Source organism: Bubalus bubalis, chromosome 17 (genome assembly GCF_019923935.1).
Source record: "Bubalus bubalis isolate 160015118507 breed Murrah chromosome 17, NDDB_SH_1, whole genome shotgun sequence".
In the NCBI taxonomy this organism is placed as follows: domain Eukaryota; kingdom Metazoa; phylum Chordata; class Mammalia; order Artiodactyla; family Bovidae; genus Bubalus; species Bubalus bubalis.
This window is the reverse complement of record NC_059173.1, coordinates 30,330,455-30,352,652: the sequence shown is the minus strand read 5'-3', so window position 1 is coordinate 30,352,652 and position 22,198 is coordinate 30,330,455. Positions and strand designations below refer to the sequence as shown.

Below are 22,198 nucleotides of genomic sequence, written 5' to 3'. Positions count from 1 at the left end.
AGGAAAAACCATAGCCTTGACTAGACGAACCTTTGTTGGCAAAGTAATGTCTCTGCTTTTGAATATGCTATCTAGGTTGGACATAACTTTCCTTCCAAGGAGTAAGCGTCTTTTAATTTCATGGCTGCAGTCACCATCTGCAGTGATTTTGGAGCCCCCCAAAATAAAGTCTGACACTGTTTCCACTGTTTCCCCATCTATTTCCCATGAAGTGATGGGACCAGATGCCATGATCTTCGTTTTCTGAATGTTGAGCTTTAAGCCAACTTTTTCACTCTCCACTTTCACTTTCATCAAGTGGCTTTTTAGTTCCTCCTCACTTTCTGCCATAAGGGTGGTGTCATCTGCATATCTGAGGTTATTGATATTTCTCCCGGCAATCTTGATTCCTGCTTGTGTTTCTTCCCATCCAGCGTTTCTCATGATGTACTCTGCATAGAAGTTAAATAAGCAGGGTGACAATATACAGCCTTGATGTACTCCTTTTCCTATTTGGAACCAGTCTGTTGTTCCATGTCCAGTTCTAACTGTTGCTTCCTGACCTGCATACAAATTTCTCAAGAGGCAGATCAGGTTACCCGTTGGTAACCATAGGTTCCTTCTCTTAAGTCTGTGAGTCTGTTTCTATTTTATAAAGAAGTTCATTTGTATCACTTTTATTTTATTTTTTTAATTTAATTTTATTTTTTAAACTTTACATAATTGTATTAGTTTTGCCAAATATCAAAATGAATCCGCCACAGGTAAACATGTGTTCCCCATCCTGAACCCTCCTCCCTCCTCCCTCCCCATACCATCCCTCTGGGTCGTCCCAGTGCACCAGCCCCAAGCATCCAGTATCCTGCATCGAACCTGGACTGGCAACTCGTTTCATACATGATATTTTACATGTTTCAATGCCATTCTCCCAAATCTTCCCACCCTCTCCCTCTCCCACAGAGTCCATAAGACTGTTCTATACATCAGTGTCTCTTTTGCTGTCTCGTACACAGGGTTATTGTTACCATCTTTCTAAATTCCACATATATGCGTTAGTATACTGTATTGGTGTTTTTCTTTCTGGCTTACTTCACTCTGTATAATGGGCTCCAGTTTCATCCACCTCATTAGAACTGATTCAAATGTATTCTTTTTAATGGCTGAGTAATACTCCATTGTGTATATGTACCACAGCTTTCTTATCCATTCATCTGCTGATGGACATCTAGGTTGCTTCCATGTCCTGGCTATGATAAACAGTGCTGCGATGAACATTGGGGTACACGTGTCTCTTTCCCTTCTGGTTTCCTCAGTGTGTATGCCCAGCAGTGGGATTGCTGGATCATAAGGCAGTTCTATTTCCAGTTTCTTAAGGAATCTCCACACTGTTCTCCATAGTGGCTGTACTAGTTTGCATTCCCACCAACAGTGGAAGAGGGTTCCCTTTTCTCCACACCCTCTCCAGCATTTATTACTTGTAGACTTTTGGATCACAGCCATTCTGACTGGCGTGAAATGGTACCTCACAGTGGTTTTGATTTGCATTTCTCTGATAATGAGTGATGTTGAGCATCTTTTCATGTGTTTGTTAGCCATCTGTATGTCTTCTTTGGAGAAATGTCTGTTTAGTTCTTTGGCCCATTTTTTGATTGGGTCATTTATTTTTCTGGAGTTGAGCTGTAGGAGTTGCTTGTATATTCTCGAGATTAGTTGTTTGTCAGTTGCTTCATTTGCTATTATCTTCTCCCATTCTGAAGGCTGTCTTTTCACCTTGCTAATAGTTTCCTTTGATGTGCAGAAGCTTTTAAGGTTAATTAGGTCCCATTTGTTTATTTTTGCTTTTATTTCCAATATTCTGGGAGGTGGGTCATAGAGGATCCTGCTGTGATGTATGTCAGAGAGTGTTTTGCCTATGTTCTCCTCTAGGAGTTTTATAGTTTCTGGTCTTACATTTAGATCTTTAATGCATTTTGAGTTTATTTTTGTGTATGGTGTTAGAAAGTGTTCTAGTTTCATTCTTTTACAAGTGGTTGACCAGTTTTCCCAGCACCACTTGTTAAAGAGATTGTCTTTAATCCATTGTATATTCTTGCCTCCTTTGTCAAAGATAAGGTGTCCATATGTGCGTGGATTTATCTCTGGGCTTTCGATTTTGTTCCATTGATCTATATTTCTGTCTTTGTGCCAGTACCATACTGTCTTGATAACTGTGGCTTTGTAGTAGAGCCTGAAGTCAGGTAGGTTGATTCCTCCAGTTCCATTCTTCTTTCTCAAGATCGCTTTGGCTATTCGAGGTTTTTTGTTTTTCCATACAAATTGTGAAATTATTTGTTCTAGCTCTGTGAAGAATACTGTTGGTAGCTTGATAGGGATTGCACTGAATCTATAGATTGCTTTGGGTAGTATACTCATTTTCACTATATTGATTCTTCCAATCCATGAACATGGTATATTTCTCCATCTGTTTGTGTCCTCTTTGAATTCTTTCACCAGTGTTTTATAGTTTTCTATATATAGGTCTTTAGTTTCTTTAGGTAGATATATTCCTAAGTATTTTATTCTTTCCGTTGCAATGGTGAATGGAATTGTTTCCTTAATTTCTCTTTCTGTTTTCTCATTATTAGTGTATGGGAATGCAAGTGATTTCTGTGTGTTGATTTTATATCCTGAAACTTTACTATAGTCATTGATTAGTTCTAGTAATTTTCTGGTGGAGTCTTTAGGGTTTTCTATGTAGAGGATCATGTCGTCTGCAAACAGTGAGGGCTTTACTTCTTCTTTTCCAATTTGGATTCCTTTTATTTCTTTTTCTGCTCTGATTGCTGTGGCCAAAACTTCCAAAACTATGTTGAATAGTAATGGTGAAAGTGGGCACCCTTGTCTTGTTCCTGACTTTAGAGGAAATGCTTTCAACTTTTCACCATTGAGGATAATGTTTGCTCTGGGTTTGTCATATATAGCTTTTATTATGTTGAGGTATGTTCCTTCTATTCCTGCTTTCTGGAGAGTTTTGATCATAAATGGATGTTGAATTTTGTCAAAGGCTTTCTCTGCATCTATTGAGATAATCATATGGTTTTTATTTTTCAATTTGTTAATGTGGTGTATTACTTTGATTGATTTGCGGATATTGAAGAATCCTTGCATCCCTGGGATAAAGCCCACTTGGTCATGGTGTATGATCTTTTTAATGTGGTGTTGGATTCTGATTGCTAGAATTTTGTTAAGGATTTTCACATCTATGTTCATCAGTGATATTGGCCTGTAGTTTTCTTTTTTTGTGGGATCTTTGTCAGGTTTTGGTATTAGGGTGATGGTGGCCTCATAGAATGTGTTTGGAAGTTTACCATCCTCTGCAATTTTCTGGAAGAGTTTGAGCAGGATAGGTGTTAGCTCTTCTCTAAATTTTTCGTAGAATTCAGCTGTGAAACCGTCTGGACCTGGGCTTTTGTTTGCTGGAAGATTTTTGATTACAGTTTCAATTTCTGTGCTTGTGATGGGTCTGTTGAGATTTTCTATTTCTTCCTGGTCGAGTTTTGGAAAGTTGTACTTTTCTAAGAATTTGTCCATTTCTTCCTCGTTGTCCATTTTATTGGCATATAATTGTTGATAGTAGTCTCTTATGATCCTTTGTATTTCTGTGTTGTCTGTTGTGATCTCTCCATTTTCATTTCTAATTTTATTGATTTGATTTTTCTCCCTTTGTTTCTTGATGAGTCTGGCTAATGGTTTGTCAGCCCCAAACAGGATAAACCCAAGGCAAAACACCCCAAGACACATATTAATCAAATTAACAAAGATCAAACACAAAGAACAAATATTAAAAGCAGCAAGGGAAAAACAACAAATAACACACAAGGGAATACCCATAAGGATAACAGCTGACCTTTCAATAGAAACTCTTCAAGCCAGGAGGGAATGGCAAGACATACTTAAAATGATGAAAGAAAATAACCTACAGCCCAGATTATTGTACCCAGCAAGGATCTCATTCAAGTATGAAGGAGAAATCAAAAGCTTTTCAGACAAGCAAAAGCTGAGAGAATTCTGTACCACCAAACCAGCTCTCCAACAAATACTAAAGGATATTCTCTAGACAGGAAACACAAAAACGGTGTATAAATTCAAACCCAAAACAATAAAGTAAATGGCAACAGGATCATACTTATCAGTAATTACCTTAAACGTAAATGGGTTGAATGCCCCAACCAAAAGACAAAGACTGGCTGAATGGATACAAAAACAAGACCCATATATATGTTGTCTACAAGAGACCCACCTCAAAACAGGGGACACATACAGACTGAAAGTGAAGGGCTGGAAAAAGATTTTCCATGCAAATAGGGACCAAAAGAAAGCAGGAGTAGCAATACTCATATCAGATAAAATAGACTTTAAAACAAAGACTGTGAAAAGAGACAAAGATGGACACTACATAATGATCAAACGATCAATCCAAGAAGAAGATATAACAATTATAAATATATATGCACCCAACACGGGAGCACCGCAGTATGTAAGACAAATGCTAACAAGTATGAAAGGAGAAATTAACAATAACACAATAATAGTGGGAGACTTTAATACCCCACTCACACCTATGGATAGATCAACTAAACAGAAAATTAACAAGGAAACACAAACTTTAAACGATACAATAGACCCGTTAGACCTAATTGATATCTATAGGACATTTCATCCCAAAACAATGAATTTCACCTTTTTCTCAAGCGCACGTGGAACCTTTTCCAGGATAGATCACATCCTGGGCCATAAAGCTAGCCTTGGTAAATTCAAAAAAATAGAAATCATTCCAAGCATCTTTTCTGACCACAATGCAGTAAGATTAGATCTCAACTACAAGAGAAAAACTATTAAAAATTCCAACATATGGAGGCTGAAAAACACGCTGCTGAATAACCAACAAATCACAGAAGAAATCAAAAAAGAAATCAAAATTTGCATAGAAACGAATGAAAATGAAAACACAACAACCCAAAACCTGTGGGACACGGTAAAAGCAGTCCTAAGGGGAAAGTTCATAGCAATACAGGCACACCTCAAGAAACAAGAAAAAAGTCAAATAAATAACCTAACTCTACACCTAAAGCAACTAGAAAAGGAAGAAATGAAGAACCCCAGGGTTAGTAGAAGGAAAGAAATCTTAAAACTTAGAGCAGAAATAAATGCAAAAGAAACAAAAGAGATCATAGCAAAAATCAACAAAACCAAAAGCTGGTTTCTTGAAAGGATAAATAAAATTGTATCACTTTTAAAAGATTCTGCATATAAGCCATTTCCTATGATACTTGTCATCTCTGTCTGACTTAGGTTATTTAGTATGATGATCTCTAGGTCATTGACCTCTTTGATGACCTTTACTTGATTTGCCTGGTGCTAATGCCCTTAACAATGTGCCATCAAGTCATAAAAGGTAGGGGAACACCAGGGCCAGCCTTCTGGGCATCTCTGCTGTGGCAGCTTTAGCATCTGTTGTAAGCACTACACAGTTTTGTTCTGTTTTGTTTTTTAACAGCTATTGAAGCCACATAAAAGTTTGTTGGGGGTGGGTTCAAGTTATGGTAGTTCTTTGCTTGAGAGAATATACCTCATGAGTCCCATGCCCTCCAGAGAGAGCTGTTTTCTCTGTACATCTGCAGGGCAAGGATTATCTGTGCTGCCGTCCTGGGGCATCCTTCTTTATGTGTCCATGATCATTGGAAAGAAGCTTTTGGAATGGGTTTGTTGAATGATCGTGACCCTTGGGTCTTGATCAAAATATGATGTTATTGTTGTTACTTATGACTTGTATTGAGCAGGGGAATTCTCCTTCTGTCCCAGGATGGATATTTCTGTAAGGTTGTGTGTTTTTCAGCTCAGTCCTAAGAAGTATACCATTCTAGAGTAACTTCAAATGTCAACACCCATACAATTTACCGATGAGACATCCCAGTCCTTTGGAATAATGAGAACTCTCAGTGGGACAGCTTTGGATCTCTTGGCCCTCTACCCAGGCCTGCTTTCTGTGTGGAGAAGGAAGAGGGTGGGGGTACCGAGGGACTCCACATTCAGGGAAGGCTTCTGGCCCATCCCCTTGAAACTCTGCAGGTGGTGGCAAGTCTCTTACTGTTTCTTGGTATCCTGGCCCACTGGTGCCAGAGTCCCCTTAGCACACCCAGTTACACTCGTGGTTTCAGGATTTCTGATTCCTCCTGGTTGCACTTGCTCTTAGAACTCCAAGTCTGAGAATGCAGTCTAACACTAATAGCATTTGTTCTGTTTAATATCATTCCTTTACAAACATGCAAAGTGTGTAATATGGTCAATTAATCAAGCACAGAATTATTGTTTACAATACAGTAGATTAAACAAGCTCAGAATTATTGTTCAGCTAATGAATGAATATTAACATTTCTATTTTTAGATAAAGTAATTATATCTCTCATTTCTGCATTCTCACTGTAAGTCACCCTAGGTCAGGTGCTGGCTACCTAATCAGTGACAAAAACATCCTTTCTCTTCCTTCTGCATCCAGGCTTTTCCCACACTCCCACTCCCAACCTGTCACACCTAAGAGGTTGATATCAGACAGTCTTCCTGCAGTGGAATTCTGATTGTTACTCCTCTTTGGCTTGGATCCCTACTTCTCTCACTTTGATGTTCTTATAAATCACTTGGGGATCTCAGTAAAATGTGTTCTGATTTTGTGAGTTGTAGGGGGCAGAGAGGGCATTTTAGCAGCTCCTGGGTGTTGTTGGTGATGTTGGTGATGGACAGGGAAGCCTGGCATGCTGCAGTCCATGGGGTCGCAAAAATTGGACACAACTGAGCCTCTGAACTGAACTGGGTGATGCTGGTGCTGTTGGGCTGAGGACCAGACTTTGAGTCACAAGGGTCTCTCCTTGTCCCAAGGTCTGCTGTGACCTCACCAACTTTAATATCTTTCTAATAAAAAGGTTCCACCAAGCCCATCTCTGCTCCCTGCCGAGGTGACTCCATGCCTCTGTTCTTGCAACTCTGTTAACCAAGCAGTCAGGTCCATCTGATGAACATGGAGTGCTTTGGTTCTGGGTAACATGGCCCATCCTGAAGAGGATAAACCCATAGAGGTACTTGAGGTCTGAGATGTTGACAGTCACGTGACTTGTGACACCCCAGGAGTAAATGCATACCAGAGGGGTATGCAGAAACCTGAGAAAGAAGAGCTATTCCATTTCCCAGTCATGAAAGACTTCTCCTGAGGCTTCCCAGTTGGGTCTTGAAGGATGAAGAGAATTCACTAGAAAAGGAGGAAGGTTCCAAGCAGAAGGCATAGACTTTGGAGAGACCACAGTCTCTTAAAAAGTCAGCTTTGTTTGATGGGAAATAAAAGATTGACAAAGTTATTCATTGAATATGAAAAGCTCTGTTTGACATAAGGAATATGTTTGGGTCTATGGGATGGTGTGGGGGAAGCCCATAGACCTTCTGCAGTAGTCCCTAATCGTAAAGGCCAGCCCTCCATTTTTCATATTCTTTTTGTTTTGGCCATGCCATGGGGGATCTTAGTTCCTGAACTAGAGATTGAACCTCTGCCCCCTACATGGGAAGCTCAGAGTCTAACCACTGCACTGCCAGAAAAGTCCTTCCATTTTCATATTTTTTACACCTATAACAGATCAGTCACTATCTGTCGGATGGTCAGATTTGTTGTTTGTTTGTTTTGTTTTTTGCTTTCAAAAAATATATGTCAGGATGATCATAAAGAGAAGCTGGAGGCAGAAGGCAGACACCAATTTGAAGGCATTGGTGACAGTTTGGGTGCCAGATGAGGAGTAAATTGGCCAGTTAGTGTCCCTGGGAAAGAGGCAGGTACACACCACCTCTCTGTTACTCTGTCTGCTCACAGCTCACACGGATTCAAGGTTGGCAGGTCTGTGTGTGTGTCTATATGTGTGTGTGTGTGTGTGTGTGTTATTTGCTCAGTTGTGTCCAACTCTGCCACCCCATGAACTGTAGCCCACTAGGCTCCTCAGTCTATGGAATTCTTCAGGCAAGAATACTAGAGTGGGTGGCTATTTCCTTGTCCAGGGAATCTTCCCAACCCAGTGACTGAACCCAGGTCTCCCGCATTGCAGGCGGATTCTTTACTGTCTGAGCCACCAGATAGTCAAGGCTGGCACGTCCACCTTGTTCAAACTCCCAGAATATTGCAGAGTCCACTTTTTTCTACTTTAGATTCGGACTGTACATATGCCTCATCTCCCATGATTGTCGATTGTCAGAGAGTTAAGATGAAGAAGCCTTGAATTTAGAGCCCCATTGGATGGCAGATCTTTGAAATGAAGGGCAAACAGCCCCCTTGACCCAAGGCAGCTTGTTCTGTCCATGTAGACCTCTGGCCTCTTGGCTCATGGCTGAAGAGCTCTAAGAAGTCAGCTGCCTTATTTCACAACCAAGGCAGCAGCTAATGTCCGGCTTCATTTTGAGGAACTAGGAGGGGGTGCATTGTAGGGCCTCTTAATCTTTCTGCTTAGACTGAGCAAAACGAATGTGCAAAGAACCTCATTGGCAAAATTATAATGATGACTGCTTAGAATGTGATTTCCTCCACAAGAAAAAAGAAATGTATCATTTCCAGGAAACTTATTTTTAGACAGAGAACTTTGTGATAATGTTTCTTGCAGTGGTTTATTCTAAGAAGAGCATGACTCTCAAAAATCCATTTTCGAGAGTTACTTATTTTCATTTTCAATTATTTCCACCCATCTGTTTTTTTTTTCTAGTTAACATTAAATGTGTACTTTCTTATTTTTAGTCTGTTTTTCTTTTTTTTTAACCTTTGAGATTGACAAGTGTGATTGATCCCCTCGAAGGCAAAACTCTTGAAAAAGTCTTTATTTTAGAAAGTCATTCAAAGAATGTATTTTTTTTTTTTTTGAAATACAGTGGAATTTCTCAGCCTTGATCATATGAGACTATGGGCAAGTCGTCTTTCCTTCTGGCGCATGGACAGAACAGAAGCAAGCCCTGGAGGGGAGAGTTCAGAATTCATGGCAGGGAGCACGTGTCAGTGTGCCAGTGTTTATGGTGTCACAGCCAAATTAAAACCATACCCTCTGCTGTGTACAGAATGGCAGCCCCCAGACTGGACGTTTGTGCCCAGCTTTCTGCATAAGTCTAAGGCAGTACAGACGCTCAGGACTCTTAAGGATCAAACTCTTTCTCTTTACATCCATTCGGTTTTGCTCTGTGAGGGAGAATGAACTATCTTCACTTCTGTTGCTTCTGAAGGGCTTAAATTGAGCAGAGGTGAAAACTGGCTTTGTGTCTCACACATGATGTATTAAGGTATTAATAGTTATGCCTTCGGAGAAGGCAATGGCACCCCACTCCAGTACTCTTGCCTGGAAAATCCCATGGACGGAGGAGCCTGGTAGGCTGCAGTCCATGGGGTCTCGAAGAGTCGGACATGACTGAGCGACTTCACTTTCACTTTTCACTTTCATGCATTGGAGAAGGAAATGGCAACCCACTCCAGTGTTCTTGCCTGGAGAATCCCAGGGACGGGGGAGCCTGGTGGGCTGCTGTCTATGGGGTCGCACAGAGTCGGACAGGACTGAAGCGACTTAGCAACAGCAGCAGCAGCAGCAGTTATAACTTGGTCTTCTAACTCCCAGGCTGGGGGCAGCCAGGTGTATTGCTTACTCATCATGAACATAGATGGCTTCTCATTTTTTAAAAAGAATTCAAGTGATTTTTACTTTATTGTTAATTTTTTTTTTCTGAAATGGGCATGTGGTTTTATATGATGTTTTTAAAGCTATCTCTATAGTGAGGAAAAAGATAAAATAGAATGAAGATCTCATTTATAATTAGAATAGAGATATATAACAATTAGAAGTAAATTTAACAAGAGAGATGTAGAAAAAGCTTTAAAGCTTTGACGGATGTAAAAGAAAACTAGTCTAACTAGAGAGACGTGCCCTGGTATTGCATATAATATTTTTTTTCTTTTTTTTTAATTTAATTTTTTTCTTTTGTTTCTAATTGTTATTTTATGTTGGCGTATAGGGGATAATGGGGGCTTACCCAGTGGCTCAGTAGTAAAGAATTCACCTGCAATGCAGGAGATGTGGGTTTGATCCCTGGGTTAGGAAGATCCCCTGGAGAAGGAAATGGCAACCCACTCCAAGATTCTTGCCTGGAAATCCCCACGGACAGAGGAGCCTGGTGGGCTATAGTCCATGTGGTCGCAAAGAGTCCTACACAGCTGAGTGTCTGAACAAAACATAGGAGGTTAACAATGTTGGATTAGTTTCACGTGTGCTGCAAAGTGATTGAGTTAAACATATACAAGCTTCTATTCTTTTTCAGATTCTTTTCCTATTTGTGTGTGCTCATTCACTTCAGTCATGTTGGACTCTTTGTGACCCCATGGACCGTAGCCCACCAGGCTCCTCTGTCCATGGGATTTTCAAGGCAAGAATACTGGTTGGGTTGTCATGCCCTCCTCCAGGGGATCTTCCTGACCCAGGGATTTGGACTTGCATCTCATGTGTCTCCTGCATTGCAGACAGATTCTTTACCACTGAGCCACCAGGGAAGCCTCAATTTCTGTTTAGTTTATTACAGAATATTGAGCAGAGTTCCCTGTGCTATTCAGTAGACCTTGTTGGTACCTGTGAATGGCTTTTTAAATTAGGTGGGTAAGTCCCCATCTTTCCCATCTAGAGTCTTATTTCTGCTAGGAGAGGACCTGGATTACACCGGTTTGGAGGGAAAAAAACAACTTTTAAGCATATTTTTGGTAAGAAGACATAGTTTTTGTCTTTTTATGGCAAGGTTGAAAGTATTACACTTTGGAAGGATACATTTTTAAGAAAAGTAAAATGTCAGGAAGTTGTTGGGAGTCCATCTTACCTTAATACTTTTACAAAACCAAGATATCTAGTAATTCAAGTTATAATCCCACTGTTAGGCACTTGTACAGCTTTGCAAGTGACAGAGATAGTACAAAACTGCAGTGGAAAGAGGTTTTGTAGAAAACAGAATATCAGCTCGCCCAGTGGATATGACATTTCAGTGTGAATGCATCCTTAATGATCCTTTTGAAAGTCCTAGGTTCCTCCCAGATTTCTCCTGATTCTAGGGTTAGCTGATACTGGAAAAGAAATATGGACAGGAACCAGATTATGAGACATCTTTATAGGTTGGCTCTCTGACTCTTGGGGCCCTATGAGTCAGCGGCAAGAGAAGGTTTTCACAACAGATGGTGACTACAGTGGCCATCTTTTCTGCAGAGGGGAGGCTTTCTCATTTGTGGGATAAAAGAAGCTGTTACAGAGTAACCCCCCTCTGAACAAATGAAGCTTGACTATGTAATTCCTTCTTTTGCAGTGGAATAGAATCCAAGATATTTTGGAAGTTATTTTGGTTTTTTGAGTTCAGTAATTTAAACATTGTACTTATGTTCTTTTTTTTTTTTTTTTGCAGTCCAAACATTGATCTTTAAGATTTCCTTGATGTTTCCTTAAAAAGACAAAATTCATTGTGTTTCCATTGTGAATAATTGTTTTAAAAATAGACAAAACAGAAAATAAACTTTCCTCTACCATTTTTTAGGTGAATTATTGGTTCTTATGCCCAAGAATTTAAACATGACCACAGATTTTTCACTGATCTTTTAAAATGTTATTTTAGTACTGAAGTAAACCTCACAGATTATTCTGGGTGTTTAAATCTTGTGCAGATTAATAGAAAATACCAAGGAAATTCCCTTGGTTGTGTCTTGGAAGGGTGGGGAAGATCACTGGCTTTTGCAGTCCTTCAGTGGATCAATTTATTGAATGTTTTATGTTAGGTGTCTCATTTATCAGGCAGTGTCCTGGGCTTTGGGGAGACTTGGCCTGTGCTATTTACATTCTTGTCTAGTTGCCAACATTGATTTCCCATTTTGTATGCAAGTTAGGTCTTTGTACTAGAAGAGATACCAGGTTAAAGAATGGTTCATATCTTAAAACGTTAATGGATTAAGTTCCAGTGCTATCTGTGATTTTAGTGGCTAATAAAAGGACATTTTTGTGTGTGTGTATTTAAAATGCAGATTTAGAAATTTGAAAAATTAAAGAATTGAAGGTTTCTTTTTAATTTTCTACATGATAATAAGTATTATAACTGACTATAAATAAATACTGCATTTCCTAAAAAACTTGGCTATATCATCATATGTCTCTGTGTAGTAACTAACCTATAATTTAGACTAACAGCATCATTATTTTATGACTTAAAGTTCTTGCTTGTGACTGTTTCATGGCTTCTTTTAAATTTTGTAGAAAATGCCTTATTTATTTAAGTGGAAAGAGGATGTTGGTAAAATAAGATATTTAGTAAAAGCTCTAGAAGAAAGTTGTACTTACTGGAAACATCCAATATTTAAAAGTCCTACAGAGTCATCCTTTTGCCTAAATATATTGCTTAGGTTATAAACAGGACATGTTTCAGTTTATGGTACATATGAAAGAGGTTATGCCGCAAATAAGATAATGTGACCAACAGTTGCCATTTTTAGTATTTGGAGGGAAGGAAGTCTGAAGCAGAAGAATATTCCTAGAGGAAGGATTTGGTTTCTTTTCTACCAATTTAGATGTTTCACTGTCAGTTTCTTTGCCACTAACATTTATTCTTGAAATGGCCCAGAAGTTTTAAATGTGGAACATTTTGGGGGCCTGAGTACACTGTGGGTTTAGGAATGACTAACATCAGCCCTTTGTGCAATGAGTCTGTGGTAGAAAACAAGGACTTTTTGTCTTTCCAGCCAGGTGGAGTGTGGATCTCCAGGCTCAGATTTTGGCTAAGACCTTTCTCTGGCTAGATGAATATCTCAAAGCTAAGGCTGACTCTGGAACTGAGGTAGCGGTTGTCTTCTTTTCATTGTCATTTGCCATTTGAATTGTATTTGATAGATTAATATAATGACCTTGAACTTGAAAACACTCAGGAGTCAAGGTTAACTTCTGCCCTTTCAACACATCATTCAGCAAGAAACCAAAACGTTGAGAATCTAATCACAGCCCACTAAGCAAAGCTTGCACAGTTAATGATGGTTTCAGAATTTTAAAAGTAGTATGATGTTGGCATATTTTCAAGCAAACATATAGAAAAACAGAAATATGTGTATTGTGCATTCTCTTTGAAATGGTTGCCTACATTGATTGTGGTGGGTGCTTAGGAACTGAGAGAACAAAAAAGTGAATTTTAAAAACTACAAAAATGTGAACTGTTGTTTTTTTACAAAGATGTATTAATTGGCAATTTTGATGTTGGGATGATTTTTTTTTACCAGTTTATGAATTTTTGCATTTCACAAGTTTATGCTCATTTAGCACCTCAACAATGATAAACATTTTGGAGATCTGTGCATTTGTGAGTGTTAGTAAGATTTTTCTAACTCAATTCTGTAGAAGTTGGGGGATTTTTTTCTCTACACTTTTAGATTTTGTTCTTGCTGTATGTAAATTTAACTGACAGAAGACACATGAAAAAGATAAAAGCATACAAATTTAGTTAATATTTTTAATTTAATTTCATAGAATCTTTACAGAAAAAAACAAAACAAAACAAAGAAGCAGTTAGATTCAGGGGCTTATATACCATTTTAACAAAGGACTATAAATTGTGAGAAAGTGACTTCCCTGGTGGCTCAGACGGTAAAGGTCTGCCTACAACGCGGGAGACCTGGGTTGGGAAGATCCCCTGGAGAAGGAAATGGCAACCCACTCCAGTGTTCTTGCCTGGAGAATCCCATGGATGGAGGAGCCTGGTGGGCTACAGTCCATGGGCTCGCAAAGAGTCGGACACGACAGAGCGACTTCACTTTCACTTTCGCAAATTGTGAGAAAGTGACTAGGAAATATATTGGGGAGATTAATGGAAGATAAGGATTATTTTCACTTTAGTGAGGTCTGTTTATGCATACTCATCTCTGTGCATCCCTGTGTCTCCAGGAATAAGAGTAGTTTTTCTTGTCTGTATATTGGGATTGGGGAGGCAGAATTTATGCCACCTTCCCAAGGGGGAAGTGGAATTGACAGATGAGGGAAGAGCAGAGAATTTTCCCTGTATCTGTTGATTCTTAATTGCCTTCTGCTCAAAATAGTAATAGTCCTTGTGTCAAAGTGGTGTATTTGGGGGCCTCCATATTCTGGATTCCTAACCATTGGCTACACCATTTGACTTTTGCTAATATGTAGCCTCGAAAATGGGTCATAAGTGGGGCTGCTGACAGCTAGTGATGCTGGTGCCTGGGTACCTCTGTGTGGAGCTACTGTTCTTTTCTGGTACACTTTTTTTTCTTGTAAAAGCTGAAAGTTACAAATGATATAGCATCTAGTTCTTCTGCCAGGACTGGATCCACACAATCTCAAATATTTCCTCCGACAGGGAGACAGGAGGCTGAATGAAGGAGAAGAGATGCTACAGCCTCATCCGTGCTAGCTTTGATTTCCGCAGACAATCAGAGGTCATTCTAGTAACATGCACCAAGGAAATGTCAAGCATTCTGACTCATTGCGTGTTGGCTTTGCGCAGTGTAGAAACTTTCTGACTGGGAAGGAATTCCTTTCCAACTGGCCATCCGCCGGAGCATGACCTGTTCTCTTCTAAGTAGGTAGTTTTCTCTTTGCTCAGACATTCTTCTGGGCTTAGCTGCTGTGTAACCTCCTAACCCCTCATTAATAATTTCCTGAGGCTGGTTTGTTATAAAGAAACATTGCAGTGCAGATGATGTGTGTGTGTGTCTCTCTCTGTGTGTGTATTTGTGTGTATAAATGTGAGTGTGTACTTGTATGTGTGTAAGCATGTGTATTTGTGTAAGCATGAGTGTGTGAGTGTCTGTGTGAGTGTGTGTGTGATGACTCCTTAAACACCAACTCAAATGCTATTAACATTCAGCAGGAAAAAACAAGTGAGATTTAGAAACATTTCCTTTTAGTTTACATGTTAGTTAAGGAGATCATAGCCTTAAGCAGAAGGTAATGAGTGCTTTTCAACTTCTCTCCACCATTCAAATTAAATGCCTCATTTTAATATTGCACACACATCCCAATGTCTTGAGTATTTAAAGGAATAATTGTGAATTTTTTCAAAGGCTTCATAATATTAGGAAACCAGAGAACTTTTGGTTCTTAACAAAAAATTCTTTTTAGTTTCTTATTTTGGGAAGAGAGTGTTGGAAAGGTTTTTATTTATTTCCTTATTTTGTTAAATTTTATTGGAGTATAGTTAATTTACAGTGTTAGTTTCAAGTATACAGCAAAGTGATTCAGTTATACATACACATATATCCATTCTCTTTCAGATTCATTTCTTATATACGTTATCACAGAATATTGAGTAGAGCTCCTGTGTTGCACATACAGCAGGTCCTGTTGGGTGTCTGTTTGATTTATGGCATCTTTCTAGCTTCTTGACGAGATCTCCCAGGAGCTGGGTGTGTTCAGAGGTGGGCATCTGGGCTTCCATCCTGCACTCTGTATCCCTCTCACCTTTCTCCTGTTTCAGCTGCACACACCGTTGGTGAACTTAACCCTGGTGCAGGGTAGCCAGCAGAGCAGAAAACCTCCCAGAAGAAGAGCTCTGAATTATCTAGAATTGTCACTACTCAGAGGAAACGGGGTGTGATCAAAATGCCATCACTCCTGGGAAAATGCTCACACAACCATGTTCACAGAAAAGGCAGGGTGAAAGTCAGATTTTAAAAATTTTATATATGCCCACGTACATTTTTCCACAGATGTAGAAGAGTGGAACATACTCACATGTTCTCAGTATTTTATCTACAAGGGCTCCAGCAAAGCAGTGGGGGGGGGGGGGGGGACTGATATTTTCCTTCCTACAGTACACTTAAAGTTTTGAAAATTTCCTATAGTATACTTATATTACAATTACAGTAGAAACCAAGCTGTATTAATTTTGAAAACCTAATTTTCAAAGAAATTCAGGGAGGCAAATTCAAACAATGGCACTTTCCCCAGTTCTAAAGGAAAGCACCTAAAATGCAAGCCTTGTTTTAGAAGCTAGCAGGAGATGACATCTCTAAAGGTGGCCTTTCAGGGTTAAGAACTGAAATTGGCACTTAGATTAATCCTGTGGCTGGACGTGGCCACAGCCCTCGGCAGGGGCGCGCCATCACAACAATCATCTGTGTTGTTTCTGGCACTTGACAAGAAATGTTGTTTTCACAAGACCTAAGAGTTTTGTCTGGGAAGAGAGAAGAGAGTTGCCAGCATTTGGCTTCATTTGGGGATTTCTCCTTTTTTTTTTTTTTTTCCTCTCGAGCTTAGCGCATAGTCTGTATACCCTGCTTAACCTTTAAAGATCAAGACATTTTAGTGAGGGATTTTGCACACTCGGAGGCACCTGGAAAGTGGTGCTAGGTTGCACACATGAGCTTTGTTTACAGACACATGTGTGATATAAACCACTGTGAAAAAAGAAGAGCTGCCCTCCTTCAGCTGCATTTCATAGCATATGAGATTCCCAGGTCTTTATGCACCACAGAGTCTGGTCGTCCTATTCACCCAAGCTAGTAGATGGAGAAACACATGGGACTCGCCCTTCAACATGAGCTTCCCTGGTGGCTCAATTGGTAAAGAATCTGCTGGCAGTGCAGGAGACCTGGGTTTGATTCCTGGGTCAGGAAGATCCCTTGGAGAAGGAAATGGCAGCCCACTCTAGTATTATTGCCATGGACAATTCCATGGACAGAGGAGCCCGGTAGGCTAAAGCCCTTGGGGTCCCAAGAGTAGGACGTGACCTAGTGACTGAATCACCACTACCAGCCTTACGAGTACAGCAGGTCCTTCAGGTGGACCAGATCCTGGACTGACTGCTGCTGGAGTCAGGCAGCTTCACCAGGACTGCCCTTCCCTAAGGCCACCCGTTCTCACACTTCAGTTTTCTTTTTTTCCATTTAGAGAAAAAGAATATTTTATTGTAGTATAGTGGATTTACAATGTCTTGTTAATTTCTACTGTCCAGCAAAGTGATTCACTTACATATATGTATTCTTTCTCAAGGGCTTCCCAGGTGGCACTAGTGGTAAAGAACCACCTGCCAATGCAGGAGACTTAATAGATGTGGGTTTGATCCCTGGAGAAGGGCATGGCAACCCACTCCAGTATTCTTGCCTGGAGAATCCCATGGACAGAGGAGCCTGGCGTGCTACAGTCCGTAGGGTCACAAAGAGTCAGACATGACTGAAGTGACTTAGCAAGCACACATGTTATTTTTCATATTTTTTCCATTATGTTTTATCACAGGGTGTTGAATAGTTCCCTGTGCTGTACTAGTAGGACCTTGTTTATCCATGCTACATGTAATAAATTGTACCTGCTAATCCCAAACTCCTAATCCACGCCCTTCTGCCACCCACCAGCAACCACAAGTCTGTTTTCTGTGTCTGTGAATCTGTTTCTATTTCATAGATAAGTTCATTTGTTTCATATTTTAGATGCCACAATGGTGACCCACTCCAGTACTCTTGCCTGGAAAATCCTGTGGAGGGAGGAGGAGCCTGGTGGGATGCAGTCCATGGGGTCACGAAGAGTCAGCCATGACTGAGCGACTTCACTTTCACTTTTCACTTTCATGCATTGGAGAAGGAAATGGCAACCCACTCCAGTGTTCTTGCCTGGAGAATCCCAGGGACGGGGGAGCCTGGTGGGCTGCCGTCTATGGGGTTGCACAGAGTCGGACAAGACTGAAGCAACTTAGCAGTAGCAGCAGATGCCACATATAAGTGATAACATAGGATACTCGTTCTGTGATTACTTTTTTAGAAATTCCATGCTAAAAATTATTTCCAACTCCAGGTCTAAAGCACAATGAAATCTCTGCTCCAAGGAATATTATTTTGGAAGAAATGCTACAGTTTGTATTTACAACACTGAAGGTTGAGTTAAGGGAATGAGAAAAAACAGACTCATAGTGATGACTTGGTTTTTCAGTGCCTGTGGGTGAAATTGCACCTTGACTAAGGTGCTTATTTTGGGAGATCCCGGCTCAGCAGTTCATCTGTCACATGAGCAATGACGTTGGTAACAGAACCCAAAGCAACAAAAACCCAAAATAACAAGGAAACTACACAAGTGACTGGTTTCTTGACACTCACTTTTCCATACTTTATGGTCTTGCCTTCATTCTGATGTTGGATTCTTATGGTTCCAGAAGGCAGATGGAAAATTTTGTCTACCCAGGCTGGAGCCCCTCCAAATGCACTGAGCTCTGAGACTTGCCAGCTCAGGGGAGAATCCTAAATGAAAAGGGAGTTTTGAGTAGGGAAACAGACTTGGGGTTTTGCATGGGGAAGCAGAGACTGTCTGCACACAGTGGAGGGTTGCAGCTCCCTGGTGGAGGGTGAGGGCTGCAGCTGTGTGTCCACAGAGCCTGAGTTGGGGGTTGCCAGGCAGGGTCCTGGGCGCTACCCTTGTTTTCCCTGCCTTTGGTCTTCATCCTGTTTACTTCCTCGTGGTGAGAGTCCTAGGAGATCAGAGGGCGATGCCTCTGTTCACCCTGGGGCCCTCCTTTCCTCCTGTGGTTGCAGACTTGTAGGGTGACTCACCCTGCCCTGGGGCTGGGCTGTCTGAGCCATGGTGACAGCCCTGCTCCCAGACTTGAAATCAAGAGAGCTCTGGGTGTCTGCCTTCTCCACCCAATACTCTCAAGATTATTTCAGGATTCTGAACTAGACCTGATGATGTCTTTTTAATGCTTTGGTTGTGGACCTTTTCAGGATGGTCAGAGTCTAAACCTCCAGGAGCAGGCCCCGGGAGTGGGGAAGATGCCGTCAGGGGCCCCTCCTCTGGTCTGGGAGGTGAGGTCATGGCCTGAGTCATGGAGGCCTTGGCAGCAGGACCAGAAAGCAAGGCTGGCCCTCGCCCCGGCCCTTGGGCAGCATCCTGACCTGCCCTTCGGTTCACATTGTCCTCATGACAAATGGGTGACCTCCTGAGAGAAGACAGGGTTCTGCCTTCCAGCAATCTTGGCAAATCTAAACTCATTGTTGCCTCAAAAAAGGGGTTTTAAAAATAGCATGCTCATTAAATGGAGAAACAATACCAAGGCCATTTTTCAAAACAGGTCAAAACCTTGCTCTGACGTATTCCTTTACAATTTTCATTAATAAATAAGTGAAGTCATCTGGGGTGGAATATTTTCTAATGTGCTTTTAGGTGGGTTGGTCTCCTTTTCTGATTTGTACATTTTGTGTCTGGTTAGTTTGTTACTGTATCCTGTTAAATCAGAGCTGCTATTTCTGTCTCAGTCTGGGTTTATATTCATATTCTAGATGGTAGATAAGATGTTTCAGAATTTCACCTTACATTTCTTGACTTTTAAAATTATTTTTTCTATATCTCTTCCATCTGTATGAATGATATCAGTAAATAGTACTTTCTGCAGGCTCAGGGTTCTCCTTTGTTCATATTCTGTAGGTTGTTTAATAGGTAGGACATAATCTACTTTTATTCATTTTTTTTAATAAATAATACATACTCTGCAGTTTACAAGAGAACCTATCAAGGCTAAAGCTTCCCATTGTTGGAATGATAAATATGACCAAACCAAACACAAGAGGAGGACTGAATATGAGTTCTGGTTCCTTCATTCTTAGCAGCTGGTTTGGAGAAGGTGAGTTAGTGTGTTGGAGCAAGGGGTGGAGTCCTGATGTGGTCCAGGTGATGCATGAGTCATATTGAACCCATGAATAGATATCAGGGTAGAGAGAAGGGCACAGAATTCAATACTTTACCGATTAGAGTGGAAACTAAACTGCTGAGTCTTGATGCTCATTAAAATCCCCAAGGTGCTTTTTGCAAGATTATGAGTTGTTTGTTGCATCTTGGCCACATGAGTAATTGCTCGATCAGTCAGTCCTGCGGTTTCATTACTGCAAGGTCACTCTATCCACCATCGCATTCAGAGAGAGTGGCCTTTATAACTGAATTCCTTAATTCACAGACTCATACATTCATCAGGCTTTGCTTTGGGAAATGAAATAGTAGCTGTTTAGCGTCTATAAATTGGAGTTTAGTTTTTTTTTCCCTTTTCTCCTTTTAAATCTTTGGGTTTTGATTTAAGTTTTTGCACAGGAAAAAGCATATTGCAGTCTTAAGTTTTTGCTACTAAGATTATATATATCTTATTTTTAAATAAAAAAAATATTTATGTATTTATTTTTGTTTGCATCAGGTCTTAGTTGCAACAGGTGGGCTTCTATCTAGTTATGGTGCATGGGCTCCAGAGTGTGTAGGCTCAGTAGTTGAGGTGCTTGGGCTTAGTTGCTCTACAGCATGTGGGACCTTATTTCCCTGACCAGGTATGGAACCCACGTCCGCTGCATGGTGGATTCTTAACTACTGGACCACCAGGTAAGTCCCTTTACCCATATATTCCTATCTTGAAATATTAGGAGATCTCTAGACTCTTCATGAGTCTTGGGGGTTAATGGGATGTGAATAGGATGACACCCCCGCCTATTCATTTATTCTTTCAACAAATGTTTCCTGAGGATTTAGTACATAGATGGCAAGATGCTAGACCCAGGTGGTAAAGCGATGAACAGATTATCTGCAACCTCTTGAGACAGGCTGGAACCTGAGACCTCTGCTCCAGTGCTTGCACCTAGAGAAACATCTTCTCCAGCAACAGATAAAAAGAAACGATAAGGGATGAAAAATAAGTGTGTGCATGCATAATTGGGTCAAATTATGGAAAACAAGATACAAAAAGACCAAAAAGCCCAAGCAAAGACAGGTCCTGCGCCTGATCCCTGCACACAGCACTACCCAGAGGGTGGGCAGACCACCCAAGGCACCCCTCTGGCCCTGACCCACCCATCTGCCCCCTTCCTTACCCTGTTTAAGGGACCAGACTGCCCTTCCCTTTCAGGGAGTAAGCATGGGAACCTGTTACTTGTTCTCATTCCCCTCCTGCTACAGCAGGGGCCCCATTAAAGCCTCTCCTGCATTCCTTGTCTGGCCTCTGATCAATTTCTGTTGATTAAAGATCTTAAAAAGCTTTGGTGGTTCAGATGGTAAAGAATCTGCCTGCAGTGCCGGAGAACCCGGGTTTGATCCCTGGGTTGGGCAGATCCTTGGAGAAATAAATGGCATCCCACTCCGGTATTCTTACCTGGAGAATCCTGTGAACAGAGAAACCTGGCGGGCTACAGTGCAACTGAGTGGCTTTCACTTTCAGCTGTTTTTCACTTAAGAGCCTGAGGACCCATGTCACTCACACTCTGACCTCATGTACTCTGCATTCTAGTGAGGACAGAAGATGATAAGCATACACTGAAGGGAGCTATTGAGATGGTGAGGCTGGATCATACTGTGACTGGAGGGTAATTAGTGTGACTGCAGTTTAGGAGAGGTCATGGGGGTCTCACCAAGGTGGCTTGAGCATGGATCTGAGCGGATGGGGAGAAACCTCACAGTGGTGTGGTGGGAAACTCAGGCCCCTAACAGGGACCCTGCCGTGTGCTGGGGACATGTGGGGACAGCAGGGGGTGGCTGGTGCAGGCTGAGGTTATGGGATTGCTACTTCTGCAGGGGAGAAATGAAGAGGATGGTAGCTTAGATCACAGTGAAGGAGGTGGGTGGTCAGATCTGGATCCCTTCTGAAATGAGAGCTGTTAAGATTGTCGAGTTCTGAATCAGTTGTGGGGAGGAAGCTTGAGGCTCTGGCCTGCAGGTCTGGACAGGCATTAAGGTCTGTGGCCCGTGTATATGTCTTAAGAGGCTTCAGGCAACTTGTTAATTGCTCTCTTAGCTACTGGATCACATGACTTGTTTGTAATCATGAAAGGATGTATAAGATACAAACTGGTGATGGATTTTATTGTCTATATTAATAATGATAAGCAATTATACAAAACTGAAAGAGACTTACAGACTTTGAGAATGAACTTACAGTTGCTAGGGGGAAGGGATAGTTAGGAAGTTTGGGATGGACATGTATACACTACTGTATTTAAAATGGATAACAAACAAGAACCTGCTGTATTGCACAGGGAAATCTGCTCAATATTATGTGGTGGCCTAGATAGAAGGGGAGTTTGGGGGAGAATGGATACATGTATATGTGTAGCTGAGTCCCTTTGCTGTTCACTGAAACTGTCACAGTGCTGTTAACTGGCTATACCCTAATACAAAATAAAAAGTTTAAAGAAATACAAAAA

General features: G+C 40.9%; 1 protein-coding gene across 4 annotated transcripts in view; it reads left to right on the top strand.

Annotated features, from left to right (window-relative positions):
- The window catches only part of PDGFC (platelet derived growth factor C), a 259,717-nt gene that overhangs the window by 17,049 nt on the left and 220,470 nt on the right, over positions 1 to 22,198 (top strand). For 3 of the 4 annotated variants that reach the window (XM_025267962.3, XM_006078210.4, XM_044930377.1), the window contains exon 2: positions 12,776 to 12,870. The exons of the other annotated variant lie outside the window; for it this stretch is intronic. In XM_025267962.3, coding sequence (XP_025123747.1) covers positions 12,776 to 12,870 — 95 coding nt within the window. The remainder of the gene's footprint in view (positions 1 to 12,775; positions 12,871 to 22,198) is intronic. 4 annotated transcript variants of the gene reach the window in all.